General features: G+C 42.2%; 1 protein-coding gene across 1 annotated transcript in view; it reads right to left on the bottom strand.

Annotated features, from left to right (window-relative positions):
* Window positions 1–26,627, bottom strand: part of CPVL (carboxypeptidase, vitellogenic like) — a 72,083-nt gene that overhangs the window by 9,391 nt on the left and 36,065 nt on the right. Inside the window, exon 11 of the mRNA XM_018574605.1 lies at window positions 18,160–18,342. Coding sequence (XP_018430107.1) covers window positions 18,160–18,342 — 183 coding nt within the window. The remainder of the gene's footprint in view (window positions 1–18,159; window positions 18,343–26,627) is intronic.

The raw sequence follows: 26,627 nt of genomic DNA, 5'->3' as shown, positions 1-26,627 counted from the left end.
TGAAATGTAAACAGCCAGTGATGGCTGTTTACGTACAAGAGTTCTGGCGTCTATAGAGACGCCCGATCGCTTGTGATCTACGTTCATCAGTACTTGTATCTGTGAGTACTTGGACAAGTATCAGTACCTGTACTTGAAAAAATTGTATCGGTGCATCCCTTATGTATACAGTATTTTTTTATTTTATTTAAAATCATGCATTAAAACAAGAATGCCCAAATCCCAGGAGCTCCGTATGCTCCTTAAAAATGACAGCTGCCTCCTAACTTGAATTTTTCTCTAGTCTAGTCTTGGAGCTGGAAAAGTATCTCTACATGTACTTGTACAGAATACAGTACCTGGTATCTGAACACCCCTACCATCAACCACTCCTGTAGACTGTCCCCAGGTCTCCAGCCATCTCCTGTACTGTACCCAGTCTCTGGCCATCTCCTGTTGTATGTCAGTAGTTTATGACAGCCTCCTGTAGTAGGTCTACAGGGTTTCATAGTATTCTGTAGAACTATATACACCAAATCCTAGGTGTGGTCCTTTAGCGAGGTGAGGGGACATGCTTGAATCTGCTGCATTAAGTATACAGGCTACTACTGTGTGAAAACCGATATCACCCAAGTATTATGTACAGCCTTTAAACTGTTCACATCACTAAAAACGGCGGCATATAGCCTCACATACCAAAGCATGTTGTTAAAAGTACTTAAGAGAATCAGCAGCAATACCATGTAGCTAACATTTATAGAAAAAAGTTTGGAATGGCAGCTCCCATTTATTCTGTATTAAAAAAAGAAAAACTGCCATCAGGTATAAAGTGCACATATCATCAGCATTCAAGATCCTGCAGCTAAGACTGTTTTAAAATCAGCAAAGCTGTGACACTTTGTGGTAGCATGGAAGCCTGCCGCTGTGTCCCACCCTTCACAATCCTAATGGCCAATTACTGTGGATGCATCAATACCAACACCAGTGTTGGTGCCAATACTGGGCATTTTCACAAATACTCCTACTCATAAGAATGCCCCGACACTAAGCACCAATTAAAATTTTTAAACAGGAGCAGCTGTGGTGAAGTCCTGTGCTTGCTGGGGACTTCAGAGCAGCTTACTGGGGGACCTGTGGGGGCTGTCTTTTACAGCGCCACTCCAGCCACACATCTCATCCTCCTTCCCGCAGCCCTGGTGACACTCACCGGTACTGCCTTGGTGACACCGCGCACGGCCCTGGTGACAAACATAGTATGTAGCTTCATATTCTGCATTGCTCTATGATGTATTGCTGAGCTTTGCAATCCCTCTACAGGGGTCAGTGGCAGAACTACAAGGGTTCAGGGGCGGACTGGGCCGGGGGGCAGGGTGGCAATTGCCCCCCGGGCCTCTCCGATGCCGTCGCGTACGGCCCCCGTGACCCCCACTGTCGCCGGTACCATGGGCCTCCAAGTTGTACTTGCCCCCTGGGCTAAAAGTTGCCAGTCAGCCCCTGCCAGGGTTGCAGCTGTGACTGGACCCTAATGCTCCACCACTGTCCTAAAATCATTAGTCTGCATTGTTTTAACAAAAACCGTCACATGACGCTAAAATAGGCATCAGTAATTGGTATCGCCGTGTACTTGAGGAAAAGTATCAGTGCTTGTACTCGGTCTTGAAAAAAAAAATGATATCCATGCATTTCTACCAATTACATCATTGACCAATAGAAAAAAAATTTGAATAGTTTTCAGGAGACAGGCTAGCTCTGACGCTACCATAAACCGCCAGAGGTTTGCACATCAGAACGGCCTAGGATTCAGTCAAAGCAGCAGCATCGTAGAGGTTTCTCTGAATATGTGCAGGGACCTCTAGATGTCTAGTGTATAAGAAGCTTAGCTGTTTAATTCAATACAGATCATGAATGTAAATCATTTATTGTAAAATTGCAGCTTCAAATATTGTACAGTTAAGCTGAGATTCTGCTTCTAATAAAATGACAAATCAAAAGACTTATATTCCTTCTCACATGCTGAGAATACTGAAGAAACTATTCACCGTGGTAACATTTCAAATAAAAAAATTTTTTTTAGAACAAGCCAAATAAATGAACAAACATTGGAAGACCTTTGTTTGAACTTCTGTGGATTTAAAAAAATGAGCCTAGCAAGAACGCCTCCATCGGAGTTCCTTTTAACATACAAATAAAATGAAAACACAAAGGTTAGTATGGCCAGAGGGGAGCAGATGTGTAACCACTGGCCTATTTATTCTCTACCATCCATGTAAGGTAGGAGGAAACGACATCTGCCAGCAAAATGGCCTGATCACACACTAACATCCAGTGTTTAACAAGCAACAAAGGTGAATGTGGACTCTGGAGCCAGGGCCAATTAATGTGTGACCCGCATTTCCTGCCTGACCTCAGCACGAGGAGGTTAGCAAGACCACTGTATAGCCATTATAATGGGGAACACAATGTGTAAGGGAAGCAAAGCTGTTCTCACAATTAGATTTCATACATTAATTCCATAATATATTTCTTACGTTTATAAGGTCATGTTGGGTGCCATAGTGCAGAGTTCACTACTGATACAGAATTTCAATGCAATTCATTGCTTTACTTTCTGACTAAGAAAAAGTCCAGGTTTCGAGATGATGGGGATAATTGTTCCTGAAAAATTCTCCACTACTAAATCTTGACCATTGATATTTTATTGTATTCCAGAATGTTTACGAATGATGAGAGTGTGTGTGTGTGTGTGTGTGTGTGTGTGTGTGTGTGTGTAATTTTTATTTTTTTTAAAATAAAATTCCTGACATGCCACATTGTACAGCAACAGTATTTTTTTTTTTAAAGTGCCATACATTTTGAGTAAGGTCTCATGCACATGGCGACTGAAGCCATGGCTGGGGATTCCTGCAGCATAAACCTTTTTCTTGCACGATTGATGCATCCAGGGATAGCGATCTCTTCCTAACCACATGTAATCTTACCGTATGATTGCATGCGGAGTGCCAGCATTCTTCTGCTTTCAAATGCAGCGGCTGTCACCTGACCATGAACTTGAATGTGTGACAGCTGCCTTGTACACTGCAGATTAGGGATTCCTGCTGCAGTAAATCACAAGTTCCTGACACAGGAATCCCTAAATCACACCTAAAATATAGGTGTGAATGAAGGCCAAGAGATGCATCCTGTGAAGGTTACATCACAGTGCAAAATCTCACTAGATCTTAGGGAAAGGCATTTTCCACCCCTGAGATGATGTGCATGGTCACATGTCCTAGTCACATGTGTCAGAGTTCCAGGAAGTAAAAGGAGATACATTACTCTGCCCTTAGTAAAAAAAAAAAAAAAAGAAATGTCCACAGTGTGAAGAATTGGAAGAAAAAGAGAAGTAAGGTATGTAAAGAATACAAGGCCGGCAATTATCTAGATGTATGTGTTTGTAGATTGTCATTACTAAACATTTCTAAAAGTGCCTTTGTTGACATTTTCATAAGGGTAAAGTTCCTCCTTAATAAATCAGTGCTGACATACACAATCAAATTATGGAACGACCGTAAACAAAAACAAAAAAACGTCAAAAAATGACTTTCATGCAAATGTTATATTTCAAATTACGCCATTTCTCTTTAAAGCACTTTTATTCCCATTTGTCATAAAACACACAGACAAAACCATCTGATCTTATTTAACTGTTACCAATAAATATTTACCTAGGCTGGGTTTCTTCTGATAGAACTGTACATCTGACAAAACACTTCCCTTTTAAAAAATTACTATTTGATAAAGAAAACCTATTTCCCATCCACCCTTTCCTTCCTTATTTTACATACACTGACTGACAGCTTCCTCCTCTGACTTAATACCGTTTTGAAGCCAAAGCTTAAAGTGACATTAAAGTCAAAAATATTTTTCCCTCCCCCCCCCCCAATGTTAATGTCAGCACTTCCCTTAAATGATGTTTCTTAATCCGATCTTCCTTTTCTTTTTTCTGTCGTTTTCATCTCCCTCCAGCGCTTCTGCTGGTCTCCGATCCAGCGCTGACTCCTCTGTTCTTGTTGGCACTCTGTCTCAAGGTGCCTGCATGCGGGTGAACGCATCCATAGACTTACCTTGTGTCTTTCCTCGTCTGCCGGCTGAAAATCTGAACTGTGCATGCGCCCGCCCCAAGATGCTTTGCGGCCGCCTGAGAATTTTCAGATTTTCGGACGGGAGCGTGCAGCGAAGACGGGTAAGTTTAAACCGCTGTTAAAGCATTTAAAAAAAAAAAAAATTTGCATATATCTACTGCTTGCTAGCAGTAGATATATGCAAAAAAAAACGGAGGGTTTAATAACCCTTTAAGTGTAGGTCGATCCAAACGTTTCCAGAATAGAGGAATGCATGCCCTTGCAGCATCAACCAAATGAATCAAAAGAGGTCGGCGGTAGCGAGTCTTGGAGAACGGAGAGAGATGGAGAAGCAAGGCTGCTGGATAATCAGTTAGGGAGATTCCCGTAAGTTCTATTACGACCTAAAGGTCCGAGTCCCAAAAATCTCGAATACGGGGCAGAACCAAAATAGGTGTAGAATCGTGCCTGCCCCATGATCACATCTCCAGCAGATCGGAGAAGAAGCATCTTATGGAGAGTAACAGGGTCATATCATCTGGTGAGGATCTTATACCCAGTTTCCTGAATGGCACTGGTAATGGAGGTTTTGTGTGAAAAATAGAGTATATATTCCCTTTGTTCCGGAGAGAATGTGATGTCTAGGCCCCTTTCCCATTTCGACAAAGGCACAGGTTGATCAGAAGAGTGGACACGTAGCATGTTGGCTTTTGACAGGCCAAGATCCACGTATTCACTCGCCTAGCAAATATCTTATTCAACCTCGGAAGTGTGGTGCACAGTGTGCACACTGCTGGGCACTATACAAGTGATTGGAAGGCTATAGAGCCACCACTTGTATATTTAACAGCTGTTACTGGCTGTTTCCACCGTGTGTGTTCTGCTTATACACACACCAGAAGATGCCGCAGAACATTTACAGCACCTCGCTGGAAGGAGCCTGCTGCCCGTCCATTTACAATTATTTATAATTTCCCTATGAGACAGTATAACCATAAAGGTTATAGTAGTGCTACAAACTAATTTCCCTTATGAAAAATAAAGTTCTCATTCTTTATCTATTCCTGTCAGTGGGCAATATCTTAGCTCTATTAAAAGAGCAATTCCTGGTAATAAATACAATTTTTTAGTGCACTATAAATGCTACTCGAGAAACACTGAACACCCGTCAGAACTATAACCCAGGAGGACAAAGGTTTGTGTCTACATGCAGCTACCTCCAACTGCCCGCATGTGTCTCTACCTTCATGATGCACTGCACCCCAGGAGCCCCTGAGGCAAAACTGAGGATACAAAACCTGTATTTCTTCCAGTAAAGCATTTTTTTTTTTAAAGGAGTTCTACAGTCCCAGCACATACACAATCAAAGCTTACTCGAAAAAAAAACTTTGACATAGCGATTGCCGTCTTCTGTCTGCCCATCACTTCCACCAACTTCCTGGATTCCCAGTATGCTTTTCATCTCGTTCCCAGCTGTTTGATGTGACGCAATCACGATTTCTCACAACTACATAACTCATGGTGCACTGCGTTCAGAAAGCTATGATAATGTCACATTGTTCAGATGTTGACTTGTAGTTCAGAGGCAGACTTAATTGTGGCACAAGGAAGTACATATTCATGGGGCTGGGTGAAAGTATGTGTCAGTGCATTGAGGAAGTACATCCTATGGATATCTTCAACAAGTTTACAAACTTCGATTGATATGGTTATTAGGAGTGGAATAGAACTTATGGAAATTTAATATAGAAATACATACCGTATATACTCGAGTATAAGCCATCCCGAATATAAGCCGCGGTACCTAATTTTACCCCAAAAAACTGGGAAAAAGTATTGACTCGAATTTTTTTTGACCATAGATAATTAGTAGATCAATCATACTTAAATTTTGCCTTCTAGAATACCCCATACAGCGGGGATGTCTAAAGTATAAAGTATAGCGCTGGAAGCCAACAAGGCTCTACTGCATTCCAATAAGTGTGCCAACTTCCATAGTGTGCAGCTGCTTATTTACTATCCAATCACAGGCTAGGAAGGTCTTTGACTAAGTTGAATTGCTTTAAAAGGAGAACTATGGGGTTAGGGCTTTTCCCCATAGTTCTCCTTAGGGTAACGGGAGGACACAAATTAGCGTCCTCCCAGGCTCAGTAGCTCGCGGTATACTGAGACGCCGAAGTATACCGCAAGCAGCTGCTCGCGGTATACTGAGACCCCCGCAGCTGAAGCGGATCCCAACAATTGTGCTGGGATCCGCCCAGCTGCGTGACTGACAGCTGGCTCTGCCTATCGAAAGGCAGAGCCAGCTGTACCCGCCCCCTCCCCCGCCCGTTCCGCCAGTCAGCGCTGGCGGATCGGAGCAGGGAGGGGGAAATCCAGCCCCTCCCCTGTCACGGCAGAGAGCCGTGACAGGATCGAGAGGTGAGCGAACGCCGGTATGTGTTCTCTCACCTCCCGATCTACTGAGCCGACCTGTGACAGTCTCTGTCACAGGTCGGCTAGAACTATGGAGGTGAGTGAAAAGCACTCACCTCATAGTTCTCCTTTAACTGCAGTGCAGGAAACTGAAGTCAGGGAACCTGGCAATGCTAAATGTAGAAAAATAGAGGTGAGGTGTTGGAATCAAATATTCAGCGTCAAAGCACAACAGCTCTGGTAAGGCCACTCAAAAGTTTTACTGATTCACAAATTTTGGCCATACTTAAGAAACCCAGAAAATTACTAACCCCGGTGAGGTGTGCCAGTTTTGAGCCTATATTGCTACTTATTATGGTAAGCCCTGGAGAAGGGGGGGGGGGGTGTCTTAGAGCCCCTAAAACCAGTTGGCTGTTTTGTGTTGCCGTTTGGGAACTCCTTTGAATAATAAAAGTGTTTGGAGTCTGGTGCGGTCTTGTTTGGTGCTCTTATTGGACTGGCTATGCTGCCTGGCAGGTGTAAGTAAATCTAAAAATGCCTTTCTAAACTTTGGCCTCTGTGAGAATGCAGAGACCACAACCAGTGAATACACTGGCTTGTATTTTTGCAAACCCACATTCAGAACACTTCAGAAGATATTTAATAATTGTACACAGATTAAGCCAACATGACAATCAGGTGGACAGGAGGACGTGGGTGTACACAGCGAACAGAATAGGGGTGATCTAAATTAAGCGCAGCACCCGTTTCTCCCGGCAGCAGGTATCTGCAAGGGCATGCATGTCATAGGGATGTGCATGCCCGTGTGAATGAGCCCCTCACAAAAAGATGCAAGGGATAATCATGAGAAACAGGAATAAACCAGAGAACAGCACCCCTTGTTCCGTCTACCCTAAACTGACAAGGACTGTCGGATTGTCTGCAATGGGCTATAGCATCTCTGTTTTGCCAATAACCCGCAGCGCATAACGCAAGAATCCAAAGCAGTGATAAAATGTGAGCCTTAGCGTAAGGTATGCTAAACAGACATATGGTAACAATATAAACCAGGGAAGCTCCCCTGGGGATGATTTCTAAGAAAAACCTTGAAAATAAAATGACAGCATGACAAACGATGAACAGACGCACAAACAGAATTTACTACCAGCACAACATTGGATGGTCGTGACATTTATGTATTTGTGCAGAGAAGCAGCTGTTTGTACACTGATCCTATTGTGATTTAAATTTGCATGTTTAGTTGCTAAAAACAATTTGGCAAACAGTATTTATGAGCCAACTCTAACTGACAATCCACAGGCTGTACACAGTGTTCAGTAAAACTATCTTCAAAGGTGAATCTGACTGACTGCTATAAGTCCCTACACTTTACATTCATAATTGTACATACAGGTGCCTACTCTAACCCAGGGACCTCACAAGTTATGGATGGAGTTTAGCAATTTTCAGAAATTAGATATCTAAAGTGATCCTTTTATAATGGACCTTACCTCTGAGAAATGCAATTTCTCGCACTGGCAGTGCTTTTCGCACAGGTAAGTTCTATCCTTTGAGTTCCTTCTGCTATACCATTTTTTTTTTCTTCTTTTAAACAGCAGCATGCAGAGGTCACCTGATGATAGGTTTAACATTGCTGTAAGATACAACAGGCAAGCATGCGAGTCCATACACCTCAATAGGTTTAGGATTACTTGAATTGGATAGAACAGTAATCCTACAGCATTAATAGTAATAGTTCCAACAATAGTTTACAGCTGAAGTAATGGTTTGTCATAGGCATCTGCATCCCAAGGCAATGACTAAATTCTGACTAAGTGAGCACTAGCTAAAGATATATGTGACAACTAAGCAACTTCGGCGAAAGTTTAAGGTTTAAAGTTTTTGATTTAAAAAAAGAACTAAATTGTTTTGTAATCAAAATTGCTAGAAGGTAGGCTTTTACTGAAGGAGACTCTGTAGGTCTCTACTGCAAAACAAATGCTTCTTTACTGCCTGCTAGCAAGTACCCCGATCCCCACACAGCTACCTCCTCGTGTATCACTTCCCCCTCCCTTTTAGATTGTAAGCCCTCAGAAGCAGGGCCCTCCTTACCATCTTGTCTTGAATTGTATTGTGATTGTAATGTCTTCCTTATATTGTAAAGCGATACGAAAACTGTTGGCGCTATATAAATCCTCTATAATAAAAATAATTACAATCTCATGAATGAGTTATGCCATCCCAGGTATATCAAGAATATCAAGACCTAAAGTAGGCGTCAGAGGTTGTGATGAGTGAGATCACAGACATCACCAAAAGAAGGTGGCTTTGGGAGGCAAGTCTGCCATATTGTGCAATAATGCTTGGCATACTTACTCATTATGATAAGAGCCCACCCACCATATTGCAGCTTGTAGTTGTACCAAGTAAGTCCATTTATTTGAAGTGGACTGTCAATGCATCACAACAGAACAAAACTGGACCTGCACTCTCTTTTTTAGCGTACAAACACATTGGGGGGGGGGATCAAAACTGGAGCAGACAAACTGAAGCGGTTGTCCATGGCAACCAGCTTCTCTCTTCGGTTTGTTCAGTTAAGATTTACAAACGAAAGATGCTGATTGGTTGCCATGCAAAGCTGCTCCAGTTTTGATAAATTCCCCTCATTGCATGTGCAATACAGTAGGCTGCTAAGCTGTTCAATCATCTACTATACTGTGCGCCAGGGTGCGATAAAATAGAACTATGATCAATTTTACAACAAGGATCTGTTTTAATGGGATATAATATAATGCCATGAACATTATACTTGCCTGATCACAGGCTGTAGGAATGATAGCGACTCCGAGATGGGTGGGGACAAAGATGGGAAGTATAAAGGGAAGATTCTGAGATTTCTAATACCAAGCGATTTACAAATCCAGCAGGTGACTCTGCCTTCTAGGTTTTTGACAAATTATCAAATTTTACCCGGAAGAACCCTTTAAATATTCTTTATTATTTTCTACAGTACTCTGTAAAAATCAGATCATTGCTACACTTATTCTTTGGCTACATAGTCCAGAAAGTTGTCATGCTTTGCATTTTCTTGAAAATGTGTTATTCATACAAGAATGTCGCCATCTCTTTAGAGAAGGGAATAAGAGTTAGGACGCAATTCAAATGAACACATTTCTCCTGACCGAACATATATTGTAAAGCCGCCACTATTTTCCTTTGTCTAATCTGAACTGAAAAGAGGAACAGACTTCCAGAACAACACCCACTATGAGGCCAATATACTGAAGGCTTTCCATGTGTTGTTCATTATGATATAACAATATATGCATTTTCAATCTGTACACATGGGGTTTGGTAATGGAATATTCCAACTATCCCTTAACTTTCTTGTATTCATACTCATCGAACATTGCTCTCATTTAGTCGACTCTTTTTAACATGTCTTTAATCACAGACAGAGCGGCTTCTACACTGATTTTTTTTGAGGGGGAGGGGTTACCAAGCTACAACAAATGTAATGTTTAGCACCAAAAGGATAACTGAAATTCTAATCCAGTATCCAGGCTTCAACCAACCCCCTTTCCCAGCCATTGCTGTAAAGATTTGGGTCCTTTACATAAATAGTTGCAAAGTATATTAGAAGCTTTTACACATAAGCAGTCTTTGTTTTAGGCTTTTTTTTTTATTAGTCCATCTTTAACTTAAAGCCCAATCCCGTCCGTCACCCCACAGCAAAAAAAAAAAATCTACATGGCAACGAACAGTGTGGTTGGTGAAAGAACTCAACCGGATGTGTCCGTGTCGCATACTTTGGCTCTCGGCTGCAATAGCCCAGTTGGGGGAGGGCAGAGTTGGTTCTGGGATATTGTTTTAAAGTTATATCAGAGGATTACAAATCCAACAGAAAGAGTAGTTCTATTTTGGGTCACAGGAGTACATTTACTGATGTACTCCTGTGACCCAAACTCAACATATAGCGGGCTACTGCGATTGTAGGGACCATCCTGTTCCCTGATTGACAGCTGGCTCGGCTCTGCCTCTCTAGAGCCAGATGTGCTCGCCTCTACCCCCGTCTGTCCCTCTAATAAGCGCTGGAGAAACTGAGTGGGGGGGGGAGGGGAAGGATAATCCATGCGGGGAGTGGTGACTGACTGTTACCACTGTCTGCAAGGAGAAGCCGTGAGCTGATCGATCAGCAGTTTGTGATCACTTTGAGCTATAGAGCCAGCGTGCGACATGCCAGCTCAAACTATTAGGAGGAGTATATTTACACTCCCAATAGTTCTCCTTTAAATTGATTTAGTTAGGCAAACTAAAGCATCAATGAGAAGTTAAGCAGTGCATACGGACACTGTTATATTTTGACTAGGCATCTACGCATTAAAGAGTTTAGCAAAATAGTAAAATAAAGGTCCTGCTTTAAGGTGTAATAGTTTTACCATGTTGGCAGCTATGCAGCATGTCCAACAGCTTTCTTTGAAAGGAGGAATACATGAAAAATCCAACATCTAGCTGGAGCCAGGGTGAGGATAAACCTACACTGCCCAAGCAGAAGCCAAACCTGTCAGCTTGAGATGCATGGATTAATCTATTTGCCTGCCGTTTATAACCAGGATTTCCTAAAAGAAAGGAGAGACAAATAAATATCCCTTAGCAGTCATTACGGCTGCAGTGGTCCAAGCAGTTTTGGCTTTTTTGAGCTTCCCCCTGCATCTCTTGCAGTTTATATTACGCCTACTACACTACAGAAATACAATCTCGGGCTCATATATACACTGGGCTAAAAGCAGAAACGTGAATGAATGAATGCTACGGCTGCCCACCACCAGACTGGAATACATTAAGATATTTTCCACTTGGCTATGAGCTCGTCTAACCGCAGTCATTTGTTTCTTCTGATTACTCTATTGTTTATACCAGAAAGGTGAAAACAAAGACATCCTCTTTATAAAGTATTTTTCCATCCAAGAAGGGAATGTTTGATACAAGACAGAGCAAGGAGTAAATGAGATGCGCTTAGCTGAGGAGCTGCAAGGAATCAAGAATGCTGGATGGTATGGATGGCATATAATGGTTCTGCTAAGCACTATTTGCATGTAAAATGACATTGAAATTGTAAATGAAAAAAAAAAAAAAAAGGAATATCGATGTCAAAGGTTCATAAAAGGTTGTATCCATAATCCACTTGAGGATATGCGAGCCTAATGATGAGGGTATGGAGCTGAATCGATGTTGTAAAACCATAAACTGAAAAACAGTTCCCTGCAAATAACTTCGATACCCACCTCTCCTACTGCCCGCTGATTGCTAAAGTAGTAAGAAGAAATCGCATACTAAAAAAGGTGGCCATGCACTAGAAGATTTTTGGTCGAAAATCATACGCAAACGGTCTTTCGAACAGTGGATGGTACATCACCGATTTTCGGTTTTGATAGTGATCGAAATTTTTCGATCCGAACGAAAAATCGATAAAATCAATGGGGTTTTTGTACGTCAAAAATCTCAGCAAGAACACAGCACATGCAAATAAGGAAATTATTTTCGTTGTAACTCAAAAATTGGTAGTATGGCTAAGGAACGATTTCGGAAATCGACATTTGAGTATGCTTGGTGGGGTATTCGAGCTATAATCTAACGAGAGTTCGTAGCAGAAATGAAGATTTCCAACTAAAAATCTACTAGTGTATGACCACCTTTAAAGGGTTTCTAAACCCTCCGTTTTTTTCATATATCTACTGCTAGCAAGCAGTAGATATATGCAACAAGTAAAACAATTTTTTACAAAAACCACTAACACGGTTTAAACTTACCCCTGTCTTTGCCGTGCGCTCCCGTCCGAAAATCCGAAACTGCTCAGGCGGCCTCAAAGCATCTTGGGGCAGGAGCATGCGCAGTTCGGATTTTCAGGCCAGGAGACGAGGAGAGACGCAAGGTAAGTCTATGAACGCGTGCACCCGTATGCAGACACCGTGGGACAGGAAGTGCCAGCAAGGACAGAGGAGTCAGCGCTGGATCGGACACCCCAAACAAGCGCTGGAGAGAAGGCTGAAAACTACAGGAAAGAAGATCGGATCAAGAAACATAATTTAAGGTAAGTGCTGACATTAACATTGGGGGGGAGGGGAAAAAACACGTTTGACTTTAATGTCACTTTAAGGATCTTCAGTAACTGACACTTGTTCAAGTGTAGGATTCCTGGTCCACTACTGCTCTGTGGTTTGATCTGCCACCCCATACACTCTCCTGTGTTCTTTAGGGAAATAGGGGCCAGTAGGAGAAACCATTAAGAACCACAGGGGACCAGAAAATTGGATAGCAACACAAAATCTCCCTAGTTGTAGCTAGATTGTGTACCAGTGATTTTCTGTATTTATAAAAATGTAAAATCCTTATGACTGTCCTCTGTTCTGTTCCTAGCTATCCGTATGTAAAGCCAAGCTATCCACATCTTTTGAAGTCATACTGGTATCTACTAGAACTGGTGATGATGATTTTGACTGTCTGGCGAAAGAGTTATGGTAACATGTTGGGCAATCCATTGGGGGTCTGTAATCGTAATAATGTTAAGAATCCAATGCGTTGTGTTGCCTCTAAGGAAACTATATGCAGGGCTTTTCTATGTGTAAGCCATCCTGTCCATCATCAAAATATGGGGAGAAGAGATTGGACATTTTTTATCCTTTAACACTAGGGGAGATGATGACACTATGAAAATCAATAACACCACTACTGGTGTCTGATACTGGACTGTATGTAGTGCAGCTGTATTATAACTGGCTATGCATCCTTTTAAAAATTTCAGAGGGGATGCATATTACTGCGAGTCAGGCTCTACCACCTCTGATCCATAATTGTGGCACCTCTCACCTTGTGGTGCCTGTCTTTAGGTATAAATGGCACTTTTGATAACTTTTTTGTAGTAACACGTTTATGCTGCCGACTACAACAGTTTGGACAAATAGAATGTATTTAATCTGGTGTCTTCAGTGGTTTGTACAAACCTTCACAAACCACTGTGATACAACACAGGCATTACTGGGTCAATTATGAACAGATGTAAAAGCCTGACTACAAAGGAGTGGGGGGTGACATTTGCTCCTTACATATTTAGTCCTTCCAGCAGTTAAAAATAAATGCATTCACTATATTGTACACAAGATTTATTTACCTCCTTCCCCTGCACAAAATGGGATGAAGACAATACTTCCTCACTGGGTTCACACCTAGGCGTATCGAATATGCGCGTTTGTCGCGCGTTTCGTGACGCGCGTTTTTACTTGGCTGTATCCCAATGGAAATGCGCGACAAAAACGCCCCAAATAAGCTCCTGTACTTCTTTGGGCGTAGGGCGTTTTGTAGCGCGTTCATACGGCCTGTAATACGCCCAGGTGTGAACCATACCCATAGGAAATAATTGGATTTCGGTGTTTGAGCGTTTTGCAGAGCGTTCAAACGCGCTACAAAACGCCGAGGTGTGAACCAGGCCTCAGATTGACGACATCTCCCAAATGACCTGGAGCTGTCCAGTCATAGCTCATTTCTGGAAACAAGTTATTGATCTTCTTGCTAATCTGTAACAACCTCTCCTTACGCACCCAAATTTTGTCTTTTTGCTTAACCTGATGAGTCACAATCGCCCTACTAAACTAGAATCTTTCTTCCAGAAACATTCTAATCTGCAAGGCTATTGCTTTGTGTTGGATGAATCTTCTCTCCTTTACCATCTCACTTTAGATGGAATATAGGATTCTCTGGTTTATATATAGAATATATTTTTGTATTGTTATATAGAATATATTTGATATAGTTACATTGATTTAAAGGAGAACTACGAGGCGAGTGCTTTTCACTCACCTCTTAGTTCTAGCCGACCTGTGACAATGAGACTGTCACAGGTCGGCTCAGTAGATCGGGAGGTGAGCGAACACATACCGGCGTTTGCTCACCTCTCGATCCTGTCACGGCTCTCTGACTGGCGGAACGGACGGGGGAGGGGGCGGGTACAGCTGGCTCTGCCTCTAGATAGGCAGAGCCAGCTGTCAGTCACGCAGCTGGGCGGATCCCGGCATAATTGTCGGGATCCGCTTCACTGCGGCGTCTCAGTATACCGCAAGCAGCAAAAACTTTGCCTGCGTTCAGTTCCACTGCAAATGCAAAAAATAGGGCTTGCTCAGCTACCGCTCTGGAACGCACCGCTTTCTGTGTGAACAAGCCCTAAATGATTTTATCACACAGACCCTCCACCAACAAGTCCTTTGGCCCAGTTGGATTTTGCATAAATGTGTCGATGTAAACGTGTTGCATCACTGGATTGAACAACAGTTTTAAAAAAAGAACACCAGCAGACAATGCTGTATCATTCCAAGTTATATAGTCTGAATGGTTGAGTTCCTTTACAAAAAAAAAAAAGCAAAAGCGGTTGTGGAAAGCATGTGGAAGCAATCTTCTATTTGTGTTTGTTCTTCTCATCACAATCACAAAAACTCTCAATGTCACCACAGAGCCAGCAGCAACATCCCAGTGTTAAACTATGCACCAGATGGAAACTAAGCAGTTTCTGTTGTGTGCACTTTAGAAGCTTCATTTTAGACTTTCTTTTTATAATTTAACTCTATGTTCACATGCCTGAAAACCCAAGAGGGTAAAGGCTGGCATCCCACGTCTCACATTTCAAGCAACAAATGCTCTTGGAATCCTGAAGTGATTTTATGTGCAGCTTTGTCAGAACTAATTGTGTGGCAAGAGATTGCAATAGCTCAAGGCTTTTAGATTACAACCTCTGCCAGTTTACTGACAGCACTCCTGTGGCTTTCCTCTGACTCCTGCCAAGTGTGACTCTGCAGTGTGCACGCTGGAATATCCTGAGGCCCACGTGCGACTCTGCCGAATAGTAGACACCAAGGCTTCTAGGGTTCTTACAAAGCACAATGCCGATGGCTGTATACATGGTCCCTTTATCAGATCCTCTTGTCCACATTACTTTATATGAACCAGATGTTGCCGTTTAAACATCTTATACTTTTGATTTAAAACACACAAAGAGGATGAAATAGGCTATTGCCAGTGAAAATAAAAATGGTTACTACACTCAAGCAAGAAGTCCTGGGGTTTTCAGAAATTTGCAAAAGTAAGCTGGAGTCACCAATAATAACTTATACGATCTGCTCATTTCTGGCCTACCTTTATGCAATTTAGTTTGTATACCTAAAGAATATTATTAAACAGAACATATGCCGTTTATTTTTTGAAAACAAAGACCTGTGTTGCCGATTCAGTTTAATTCCGATTCAGAATATGTGCATCTGAATTTTTAAAGAACAACACTGCAGCAATTACACTTTCCCCCACAAGACCCACTGAGCATTATAGCCACACTCCCTGGGTTAAAGGGGCTGTCCATCACAGTTGCTGTGTCATACGTGGTGCACAGAGCTTCCATATAGCCAGTTTCTTCTGGATTAGAAAGTGTTTGCTGCAGAGCATTGCTTATTTTTTTTTTTTACTTCAATGTTATTGTTATGTCTGCAGTGCATTGCGATGTGTTTTCAGTGCACACCAACGCAAAACATTGGAACTGAATTCAAGATTTCCTCTGCAGCGAGCAGTGTAGGTTTTTGTTGTGCTGCTCTATATGTGTAAATGCAGTGTCACCTCTCAGTAGATTTGCGGTATTCCTCATTGTATTAAGTGATGCTCATTGTATTAAGGGTCTGCTGCTGACTGCTTGGTGCCAGATTCCACACCATACCTTCAGAGGTCTAGTGGAGTACATTCCTTGATGGGTTAGGGCTGTTTTGGTGGCAAAAAGGGGGACCTACTCAATATTAGGCAGGTGGTCATAATGTTATTTCAACGCCACTCAAATACTTAAGCTTGCCCATTTTTTTTGCTTTCAACACATCAATTTCAGGGACAAATTCTTCACTTGCCTAATATATCGGACCCACTTCCAGGTGCCATTGTAATGAGATAATCAAGGTTATTCACTTCATCTCTCATTGGCCATAATTAGGAATGCACCGTAATTTCGGCCGCCAAAACATATCGACCAAAAAATTGCACTTTTGGCAAAACGCCGAAAGTGCCATCTTTCCGGCCAAAAAAGCATTGCATTCCTGCTTTCTCTCCTCCCCGCTGGACTCTGCTCTGTGTCCCCTCTGACAGCACAGAGTACAGCGGGCAGGAGAGAAACTGTCACAGGAGGCCGAGCGGTGCAGGGAGGAGAGCGCTGTGAGCGGCTGGCATCTCTCCACCCACACCGCTCAGCCTCATGTGACAGATTAGGAGAGCGGTGTGGGGGTGGAGACGGCTGTCAGTGCTGTCACAAGAGGGTGAGCTCTCCTCCCCACATCGCTCGCTCAGCCTCCTGTGACAGTGAGTCAGGATGGAGAGCCGGTACAAGCACTCAGCGATTGCGGAGTGATTGTAAGTTACTGAGGACAGAGCATGTTTACTGTGTCCCCAATTATGAATGAATGGGAAGTGATCTACATCACTTCCTGTTCATTCATGATTGTGGACATGGTAAACCTACTATCTCCACAGGTTATGAATGAACAGGAACACTCCTGCAGAGGATTCCTGTTCATTTATAACAGGGGGCTGCAGAAAAAGAGATTGAGGACTCTGTGTTCTCAATCTTTTTCTATTTTAAAAGGGAAATATCAGGGGTCTGTTTAGACCCCCAATATTTCCCCAGAGCACCCGACAGTAAAGTAAAAAAATACAAATATTTAGTAAAAAATATAATATATAAAAAAAATTTAGAAGTTTATAAAAAAATGACATTTTTTTAAATTTGAAAAGGTTAGGGGATAAACAAAACCAAACAGAAAAACCCACACGCACACGCCGACATTTCCGGTTTCAGCCTGACTTTTTCATTTCGTTTTTGAAATTTTCATTTTGGTACACCTCTAGTCATAATGTTATGGCTGATCAATGCAAGTGCAAAATACAACACACATCACCTAATACAGTGCGAGTGTATAAAATATAAATATATGTATATATACATACACACAAACACATACACACAGACAGACATACACACGCCATAGTGCATTAAAGAGCACACAGACATACCCATACTGCAAGAGCTTACAGTGTAGGGCTGGCCATACACTGTTAGAATTTTGTCCAATTCACAGGAATCAACGTCTTACACTGCGCCGCCCTGCCATCTCAACAAATGTCAATTACGGAATCGAATTGTCGAGGGACTGGACTGAACATTTTCAGGTCACTTTTCATGTACACTGAAAATGATAGGTGCCCACTGTTCAAATACAACAGCACCTTAGCGGGAGATTCAGCCATTCACATTGTTTAGCAGGGATGATGGAATCTGATTTTTTTTACTTCACCCGAGAAAAAAAATCTAATAGTGTATGGGCAGTCTTAAGTGTCACACAACACACATACAATTTGGGTTGGAAGAAGACTGATGAATGAGCAGTGTGGAAAGACAACATAAGACACAAAGAAAGCCCATGCAAAGATGGAGATAACATTAACCTTTATGCATAAAGTGCCCTAAATGAAACACATGACCTTAGCACTGCAAGCCAAAGAAAGGCAAGGGTGCTTTAGGATTTATTACAAAAATAATGTCTGCAAGTAAACATCAATGACTTCACTTCCCAACACCCATACAGAAAAATAAAATTAAAAAATCGAGTCTCACCTGAGCAAATTTTCCAGCGACTCGAACATAACCAGCCACTTCAGTATCAGTCTGTCTGATCTTCCAGACTGACCTCTCAGCTTTCTTGTACTCCTCTAGCTTTGACCAAGGCACAGTTTGCAAAAACCTTTCAGTAAGAGGAGCAGCCACTATGACATCAAGTTGACCGCTGTACAGGAGGACCTGAAGACAGAAAGTAGGAATGAAATAGAATATCAAACAGAAACCACTCTATGTAAAATCTGTAAAAGTGTTCGAAGTTAAAAGTAGTTTGGATGACAGGGCAACTTTAAATGACCCTTGCTGGGTCATGTGGTATGCAGTTGATCTTGGCACATCTTAGCAATGGGATAAAAGTACATACTTAAGGTCTGAATACTACTCTATGCGGTCTCTATGCAGGTTATAGTAGAATACATGATGTTCTGGGTTTGGAATACAAATATCTGTATGTAGGGCAATTGTAGTTCTGCGTTTATAATATATAACGTAAGAATGGGCAGCAGAAAAGCAGACTAAATTTACTGGAAGAAAAACTTATGGATGTGCATATGCATAATATCTTATCATTGTCTGGCAGCTATAGTATTTGCTCAGTTGACTATTCAGAACAGAATAAGTGTTAAGGGTTGAAATACACTTTCTCTGGAAAAAGATCTGTGTTCACACTCAAGTACTGTACATACTTTGGTGGTTTTTTGAATAAGTCTCATCTGTGCTTCACAAATGCCACACATGATAACCATGTCTCTACCCCTTGGGTGTGCCGTGTATGCCTCCTACCTTCCCTCTACACCAGGGGTCTCAAACCTCCGGCCCTCCAGCTGTGGTGGAACTACAAATCCCATGAGGCATTGCAAGATTCCCACAGCCACAGACATGACTCTCGAAGAGCGATGCATCATTGGATTTGTAGTTTCACCACAGCTGGAGGGCCGGAGGTTTGAGACCCCTGCTCTACACAAACTCCATTTTGGCCTTTCCCACCAAGCGGAAGGGTTGCTCCATCATCCAGCTTCTAGTAGCCTTTCTACTGCTAATTTGGCTTTTGCGCTCAGTGGCACACAAACCCCTGAAAAGTGACAGACAGACTTCCCGTGTCTTTTTTAGATTTTATTGGCCCACAAATGTAGATGACAGAAGGTTGGGGGTACAGGATTCCCAAAAAGTGCAGCAAAAAAACAATCGCTCTACTCTAATATATTTTCAGTGGACTCAACAGTTTTATGCCTCTGCCCCAGGCTAATGCTCAGACAGCTACCTTTAAGTATCTACAGCTCCTCTCACAGGCTAGCTGTGAGACTTTAACGAGAATGGCAATTGACCAGACAGATCTCGTCTTCAGCTTCCTTCCTGAGGCAACAGACCTTAGAAGCACTTACTGGACCTGTGCCTGGAAATATACCCTCACCAGACAACAAGCTTAAGAGACCAAGGCTCTCTTCTCACATGGACTCCCTCCCTCGGCAAAGACAAGTATCCCTCACATACACCACCTCTTCAGGCAAGGCCTGGGAGGAAAAGCCCTTCCTAGAAGATGTCCCTAAATATTTATCCACTTCGCCAGCCCATATACCTAGCATAGACCTCTCAGCGACTGGCCAGGGTGAAATAAGTTTTAAATGTATAAATTAAATGATTAAGGAAGTAGAGGAATAAAAGCCAATCAGATTTTAGCTGTCAAATCAAAGCAGTATTCTAACTGGCTACTGTGGATAACATATCAATTTCTCCAGCTTTTATAAATCAGTCCATTAATATGGAAAAACATGCTTCACAAACATTTTCACACAGACTAAAGATATACTACTACACAGCACAGTATGGAAGTAATTATTATGCTTCATTGTTTTATGGTATGTAAAATAGACCGTAGTATTTTTTTTCCACGCTGCTGACTAGGTTAACTACAGGAGTTCCATCATAAGGACGCCTTCCAGGAACACAAATAAATAACAGAAGCGAGGAGTATAGTGCAATAACTTATTGGAAAGCTACCATCAGCCTTATTCTAAACACTCATGTAAAAGAATGCTTCTCTAACATTTAGGGAATCTTCTAAAACGCACCACATCTTATAAGTACTTATGATTGTCTTCAGTAGGAACATCAGCTCACACATTTACCCCCATACGTCTGTTGCAGCAGAATAGTTTACTGGACTCATCACAATACATTGGTATAATAAAAAAAAAAAAAAGGAGTTGGACTTTGTAGGAAGAGGGCAGGGATTCATCAAATGAAGTACTCCCTGACACTTCCATGTACGGAGTTATTTTAGCTCCACTGTGACTGTAAAGGGCTTCCATAGAAGAGTTGTGCATAGGCCATGATATACAGCATGTATATATATTTGACATTTTTTCATAACTTGTGTGAACAGCCAACATTTGTACCACAGAACCAAGAATATTCATACACCAAGAGCCTGTGTATTATTAGCTTTGATACAATGGGATCTACAAGTCTTTTCCCGAAAGAAAAACATTAAAATAGAGTGTGGCCTCCCAGAAGACTGGAAGCCCTCATGTACTGTACAGGGGTAGAGGATTAGGGAGGTCTTTACATCATTCCTGCAGTTTCTGTAGGCATTAGTGGAGTCACACTGAAGTGATACTAAACTCAGCAGTTAAAAGTAAAATGCATTCAAGTGCCTTAACAAAAATCTACCGTATTTGTGTATCACTCAACCGTATACCCCCCAAATCATCTCTGAATTCATGCTGACACTGTTCTTCCTTCTGGAGGGTGGTCCCTGTGCGCTTTAAAGTAGCCACCGCGCCAAGTTCATTTCCACGAAAGACAATACTTTTAATACAAATTAGTAAACTGAATGTGAGATTGTAGTCCATCACAGGAGCGAGCTTGGAGCGGTGGCTACTTTACAACACACACAGGGACCATGGGGAACAAAAGTAGCCACCCTCCAGAAGGAAGGACAATTTCAGCACCAATTCAGAGATGATTTGAGGATCTACAGCTAAATGATGCACAAATAAGGTAGATGTTTGTTAATAGTTAAGGTACTTAACTATTTGAGTTAAATCTTAAAAATGCATTTTTTTACTTTAAACTATGGTCTCATAGACCTTGGGTGCAAAGCCACTCCCCACCATCAACACAGTACCTCACATCCACCAAACACAAAATACCTGGAGGTGATCAAAGTCAATACTTTTTTTTTTGTTTGTTTCAAGCAGCCTAAAAGTCTTCGTTGGCAATGACGTTCCTATCACAGAAGTAATCACTGGTTAGAAAGCACAATAGAGGATATGCAGAACCAGCTTCAGCTATGTTTTAATCAAGGATAAAGTAAGTTACAGTGCAAAGTGGCTAATGCACACTGACTGTCCCAGGCAAATCTGCTAGCAGCAACCTATTAACTTCCATAGTATGAGCTCAGACGAAGAATTGGCCAAAGCAAAAAAAAAAAAAAAATAGTACTTTTTAGAACCCCGATCTTAAGGGCCTCACTTATCATTCACAGATCTCATTCAACATCTGTTAGCCAGACCTGTAAATCAGAGAATAAGTCTGTGTGTGGGAGAGAAAGAATATGACAGGGAATAGATACCACCAATGTGAATAGGGTATGATTTTGCAATCCCAGAATGCATCACTCGTAATGGAATTTTAATGTGCTGTACGCATCCATGCACGTACAAACGCGTATGTGCGCGTAAATACGCAGAGATACGCTGCACGGATGCATCTCTGTTCCATTCTGTTTTTGCGCATATATACGGCTCCATACGCAGCTGTGTGTATGGAGCCATTTATTTGCATAAGTTGCATATGGTACAATACATACGTACGCGCGTATATGCGCGGCAGTGTGAATAAGGCCTTAGAGGCATTTTGTATGCCTCTGAATGCATCTCTATATTAGCCAAAGTGGCCATGCACATTGTGGCATTTAGATCTGTATTGTAGAGCAGTGTTAAGAGGCATAACAATAAAATGCCCCAAAGCCACGTTCAGAGGGGAGATTGCTGCCATAACGTACATGTGTATATGTCTGTGTATGCAAGTCGATTCCAGTGGCTACAATAAATGAATATTCTAGTCAATAGAATTGGCTTATGCGGACATGCTTCTAGAACATGCATAATTACACCAAAACGCACGTGTTTTTTACGCTGGAATTTTATGCCAGATGTAAGTATTTTAATACTCGTGTGCATGAGCCCTATGGATGTATTCATGATTACAGAGCTGCTTTCATTTGTGTCTTTTATATCTGCCTGAATTTCAGCTTTTCAAAACTTGGACCTTCACTCTATATTAGTGATGTGAAGGCAGAAGCTTCACAGCTATTGACATAATTACTTCCCCAGCACTGCAAGGGTTATCTGCTCGTTTTGATCTATGGGCCAGAATACAGGAGATATGCTCACCTGATCCACGGTCGTGCGGCAGTCATCGCTTACCTCTCTCCCCCTCCACTCCGGCTGTGATCTGTTCCTCCACGTCCTCACGTTCAATGCAGGTGAATGGACTGGTATTACACATAAGGATGTGAGAGGGGTTTAGACCGCCAAGTCAAGTATATCTTTAATCCAGCCACAGACCAAAACAAACAATCCTTGCAGTGGTTAATTTTGTCAATAGCTGGAGTTCCTCTAACACATCCCTGTTGAAAACTGAGACTATTAAATCTCAATGGACAGGCTAGGATACCAGTTTCTCAGATGTAGCACAAGTCCAAGATTAAAGTTTTTGGATTTAAGGGGAAAAAAAAAAAAAAAAATGGCCGAGAAAGAGAAAAAAAAAAAAAAAAGGGTTCAATTTTAGGAAGTAGAAAACCCCTATCATTTAAAATGGAAATAAAGTCAAACAAACAACTGACGGGTGCATCTCTTAGGGCAGAAGGGTCTCTATTTCTCTTCTGGCATAATTGTTCCTCCCTGCCTGTCAGCACGCAAGTGCACTGAGCCACACACGAGCTGCTCGGTGAGCAATCTCAGCAAGGTCCTGTGCCGAGATGAAGTACCGGTAACTCATGTGTGCAAAGCACAGGAGTTTTTAAAGCATGTCGGCCCAATCAATCAAGAAGCGAAAGACGCTGAACCCAGAAGAAGACCGGGAGAAGAGGGCAGTGTCGATGGCAGAGGAGGAAGCAGACATTGTAGCAATGGAGGGGATCACCTGCAAGGTAAGTCTGCCATAATGTGCTAATAAGCTGTACATACTAGCACATTATGGCAAACACCTCCAGGGGGCCCAAAATTAGAATTTTGTGGTTCCCATTTACTACCACTTTAAATATCTAACTCAATAGTGTAAGCCAACTTCCTGAGTTGAATCAATAATGCAGGCCACACATGCAAAACTGAACATCTTTCATTAAAAACGGGTTTTAGGGTGCATTCACACCAAAATAGGAAAGTACTCGCATGTCAACAAGGGGTCCACTGACTTGCGATTGTACCTTCCAATTCGTTGCGTTCCATCACGTCTCTTTTTCTTGCTAGCTCTATGTGAAGTATTATTTCCCGAGTGGACATACTTCACTGTATTAGCTTGTGATGCGTTTGTGAGCGGTTTTGACATGTTGCATTGAAAAAGAGAAGAGCATGCTCTATTTTTTTTCCAGAGCAGCATACTGCAACACAACGCAACGCAGCAGTGTGAACTGTCCCGTTCACACCCATTCTTTTGTTGCCTTTGCGTTACCATCCATTAAACGAAGGGTAAGGCAACGGATCCGGTGTGATGTGGGCCTTACAACGCGACAAAAGAAATACGAAGGTAAAACGAAGGTTTTTTTTTTATCTATGAAGTTATCTATTCAGTACGACTGAATTTGAAAAGATACCCTTCATTGAAATGATCATTAAACCATCATGTATGACCAACAAAATCGATACAATGAAACACTTGCTGGTATCTGAATACTCCCTTTATCTGCAACGGAGTTTGCTCTGAGGCTAGCTTGGACAAAAGTCTAGTTCACACAGTGCACACTGGAACATGCATTCTGACACTTTGCCCCATTATAGAAAGATGCCACCAGCATCAGAGCAAACAAAATAAACTAAACATAAATCACACTGTAAGACTGATAATAATGAAGGTGGATAATTTATAACTAGACTAATTGGCAGACCTCCTCACTTCAATCTTTCTGAAATGGTTCTAGGGCTTGAATTCTCCAACCTGCAGATTAATAGCCTCTTCTGAAGATCCCAAAACCAAAATAAAAGCATCTCAACTTCAGGATTTAGAAATGTTTTATTAGCTGCCAAAAACTGGAAACCACTAAAGAGCAGAACAAGGATGCAATTAGCTGGGATTTAACAAGCTGCAGATGAGAAAATGACAGTTTATACAGCTTTATGACCATCACTTCCTGGCTAGGTAAGCTCTGAACAGGCAGCTCCTATCCTGAGGCACTTTGTACCTTGCATGTCAAAAGCTCCATGGAATTCATGTTACAAAGGGGCACTGGCTCTATTATGGGATTAGGACTTTGGCTGCAATTATTTTATACTGTAAATACAGATCTTCAAAATCAAAGTGTGTAATGAACCCTGGAAGAAATGGGCTACATCAAGTTATTTATCTCTGGGTGCTTTTAAAATACAGCTATTTTATTAGCAAACTAATTCTAAATTCCTCATTTTTTTATATCATCAATAACCACCTGAAAAGTCTGTAATGCAAACTACACCAGTGTGTTATGATCTCATTAATGTAACTAACCACGGCATAATATCAGCCTTATTTAACAGCTCTGGTAACCCAACGGTAATAGATCTAGGTGGAGTCAGAGCGTCCTCTATGTTGAAGCATCTAGGAAGCCAGAATCTGGCTGACTGTTCCCATCCGTATGAGAATTTGGGGCGTTACTGTCCACCTATGTGTGTTTCAGCACCTTTTGTTACATTCTCTGTTATGTTATTCCTTTATTTTAATCCTTACATAGTTGCTAAAAACATCACAGCACCCTGCGCCTCAGTACTCCCCTCAAGAGCACCTAGCCCTGATGCAAGCAGTGGCTCATCGGAGGAGTTATGCAAACATTAAATGCCTTCATGGACTTCCAGTGGCCATGTGAAGAGCAGCAGGGAATCAGCGCTCCTTCCCCGATCACTCCTCTCTATATAAAATCAGCCCCAGGCTTCAGCTTACCTCCTCTGCACTTCAGAAGGGGGATCGGGTGGACAGGTATGGACCACCTCCTTGCCTCTGCTCAGTCCACGATCCCCCCCACGATCACAGGGCGCTTCTCAGGAGCCTCATGTGGCCAAGATGGCGGACAGATGTCAGTCTCCCCTCGGGCGCAGCCCATCTCCAGTTTCTTCCATAGATGGGGTTGATGATCCGGCTGATGCAGGGATAGCTACGCCTGTGGCCAGGCTGCTTAAACCCACTATCACTGCTGTGGTGGAAACTGCTATTCAGCACGGTCTTGCACAGCTCTGTAAGGAGCTCTGTAAGGATCTCTCGTCACATGCTAGAGCTCTTAAAGAGGCTTGGAGGATGATCTTTTGGTGGCGCAGTCTCAGCTCTCCATGTAAAAGACTATCACACTGCAGGAAAAAATTGATGCTCTAGAAAATCGTTCCGACGTAAATTTGAGAATTGTGGGTCTCCCGGAATCATACAAGCCCGGTGTACTGGACAAGCTTTGTTCGCTCTGTACCTGAGGCCCTGGGACTCCTATCGCCTCGTGTTGTGGAAAGGGCTCACCGTCTATGACATCCTAGGGAGGACACCACCTTGCCCAGACCAGTTATAGCGCATTACCTTAACTATGCGGATAGGTTACGCATTTTACAGAAATACCGTGCTGATAGATCACTGAAGGTGGGCGGCCATAGTCTTTTACTCTTTGCTAATTTCGGCGGAAGTGGCAAAGAAGAGGAAACCTTTCAACAAAATGTGTTCCACCTTATTCCAAAAGCGAACCAGATTTACCTTGGCGTATCCAGCTACACTCCACTTTACAACTCCTTGAGGATGTCACTGTTTGTTTCAGGATCCTATGGAGGCAATTTCTTTCTTATCTCAAATGGATACAGCTACTGAGTCTCCCTCCCCTACTCCTTTGCAGCTGCGATCTCCTCAAGTCAATGAAATTATCCGAGAGCGCTGCAGGGACACAGCAGAAACAACGAAAACGCTGAGAATGGTAAATTGGGTATTATTGCTTATTGATGCCATTTAATTCCAATGCCTGCTTTACCATGTTCTTTATCTGCTTCAGGTCCTGTATACTGTCTTATACAAATGTGGCCCCCTGGTGTGTGCCTGTGTGGGGTAGTTTTGCCGGGGCATAAATAGAGGGTATTGCGTTTACTTTTCTCTGCCATCGGATGGTCTGAGTCAACCTTCTTGCGTGGGGATCTCACGGCGAGGAGATGTCTCATGAGACAATGGAATGCATCCTCTTCACCTACTATCCAGGAAGTCACTAAGGATCTACAGTTGTTACTCTGTAAGGAAAGATTGGACGCTAAATT

This window comes from Nanorana parkeri, unplaced genomic scaffold, assembly GCF_000935625.1.
Source record: "Nanorana parkeri isolate BGI_ZX_2015 unplaced genomic scaffold, ASM93562v1 scaffold4, whole genome shotgun sequence".
In the NCBI taxonomy this organism is placed as follows: domain Eukaryota; kingdom Metazoa; phylum Chordata; class Amphibia; order Anura; family Dicroglossidae; genus Nanorana; species Nanorana parkeri.
This window is presented reverse-complemented; position numbering and strand designations above follow the sequence as displayed.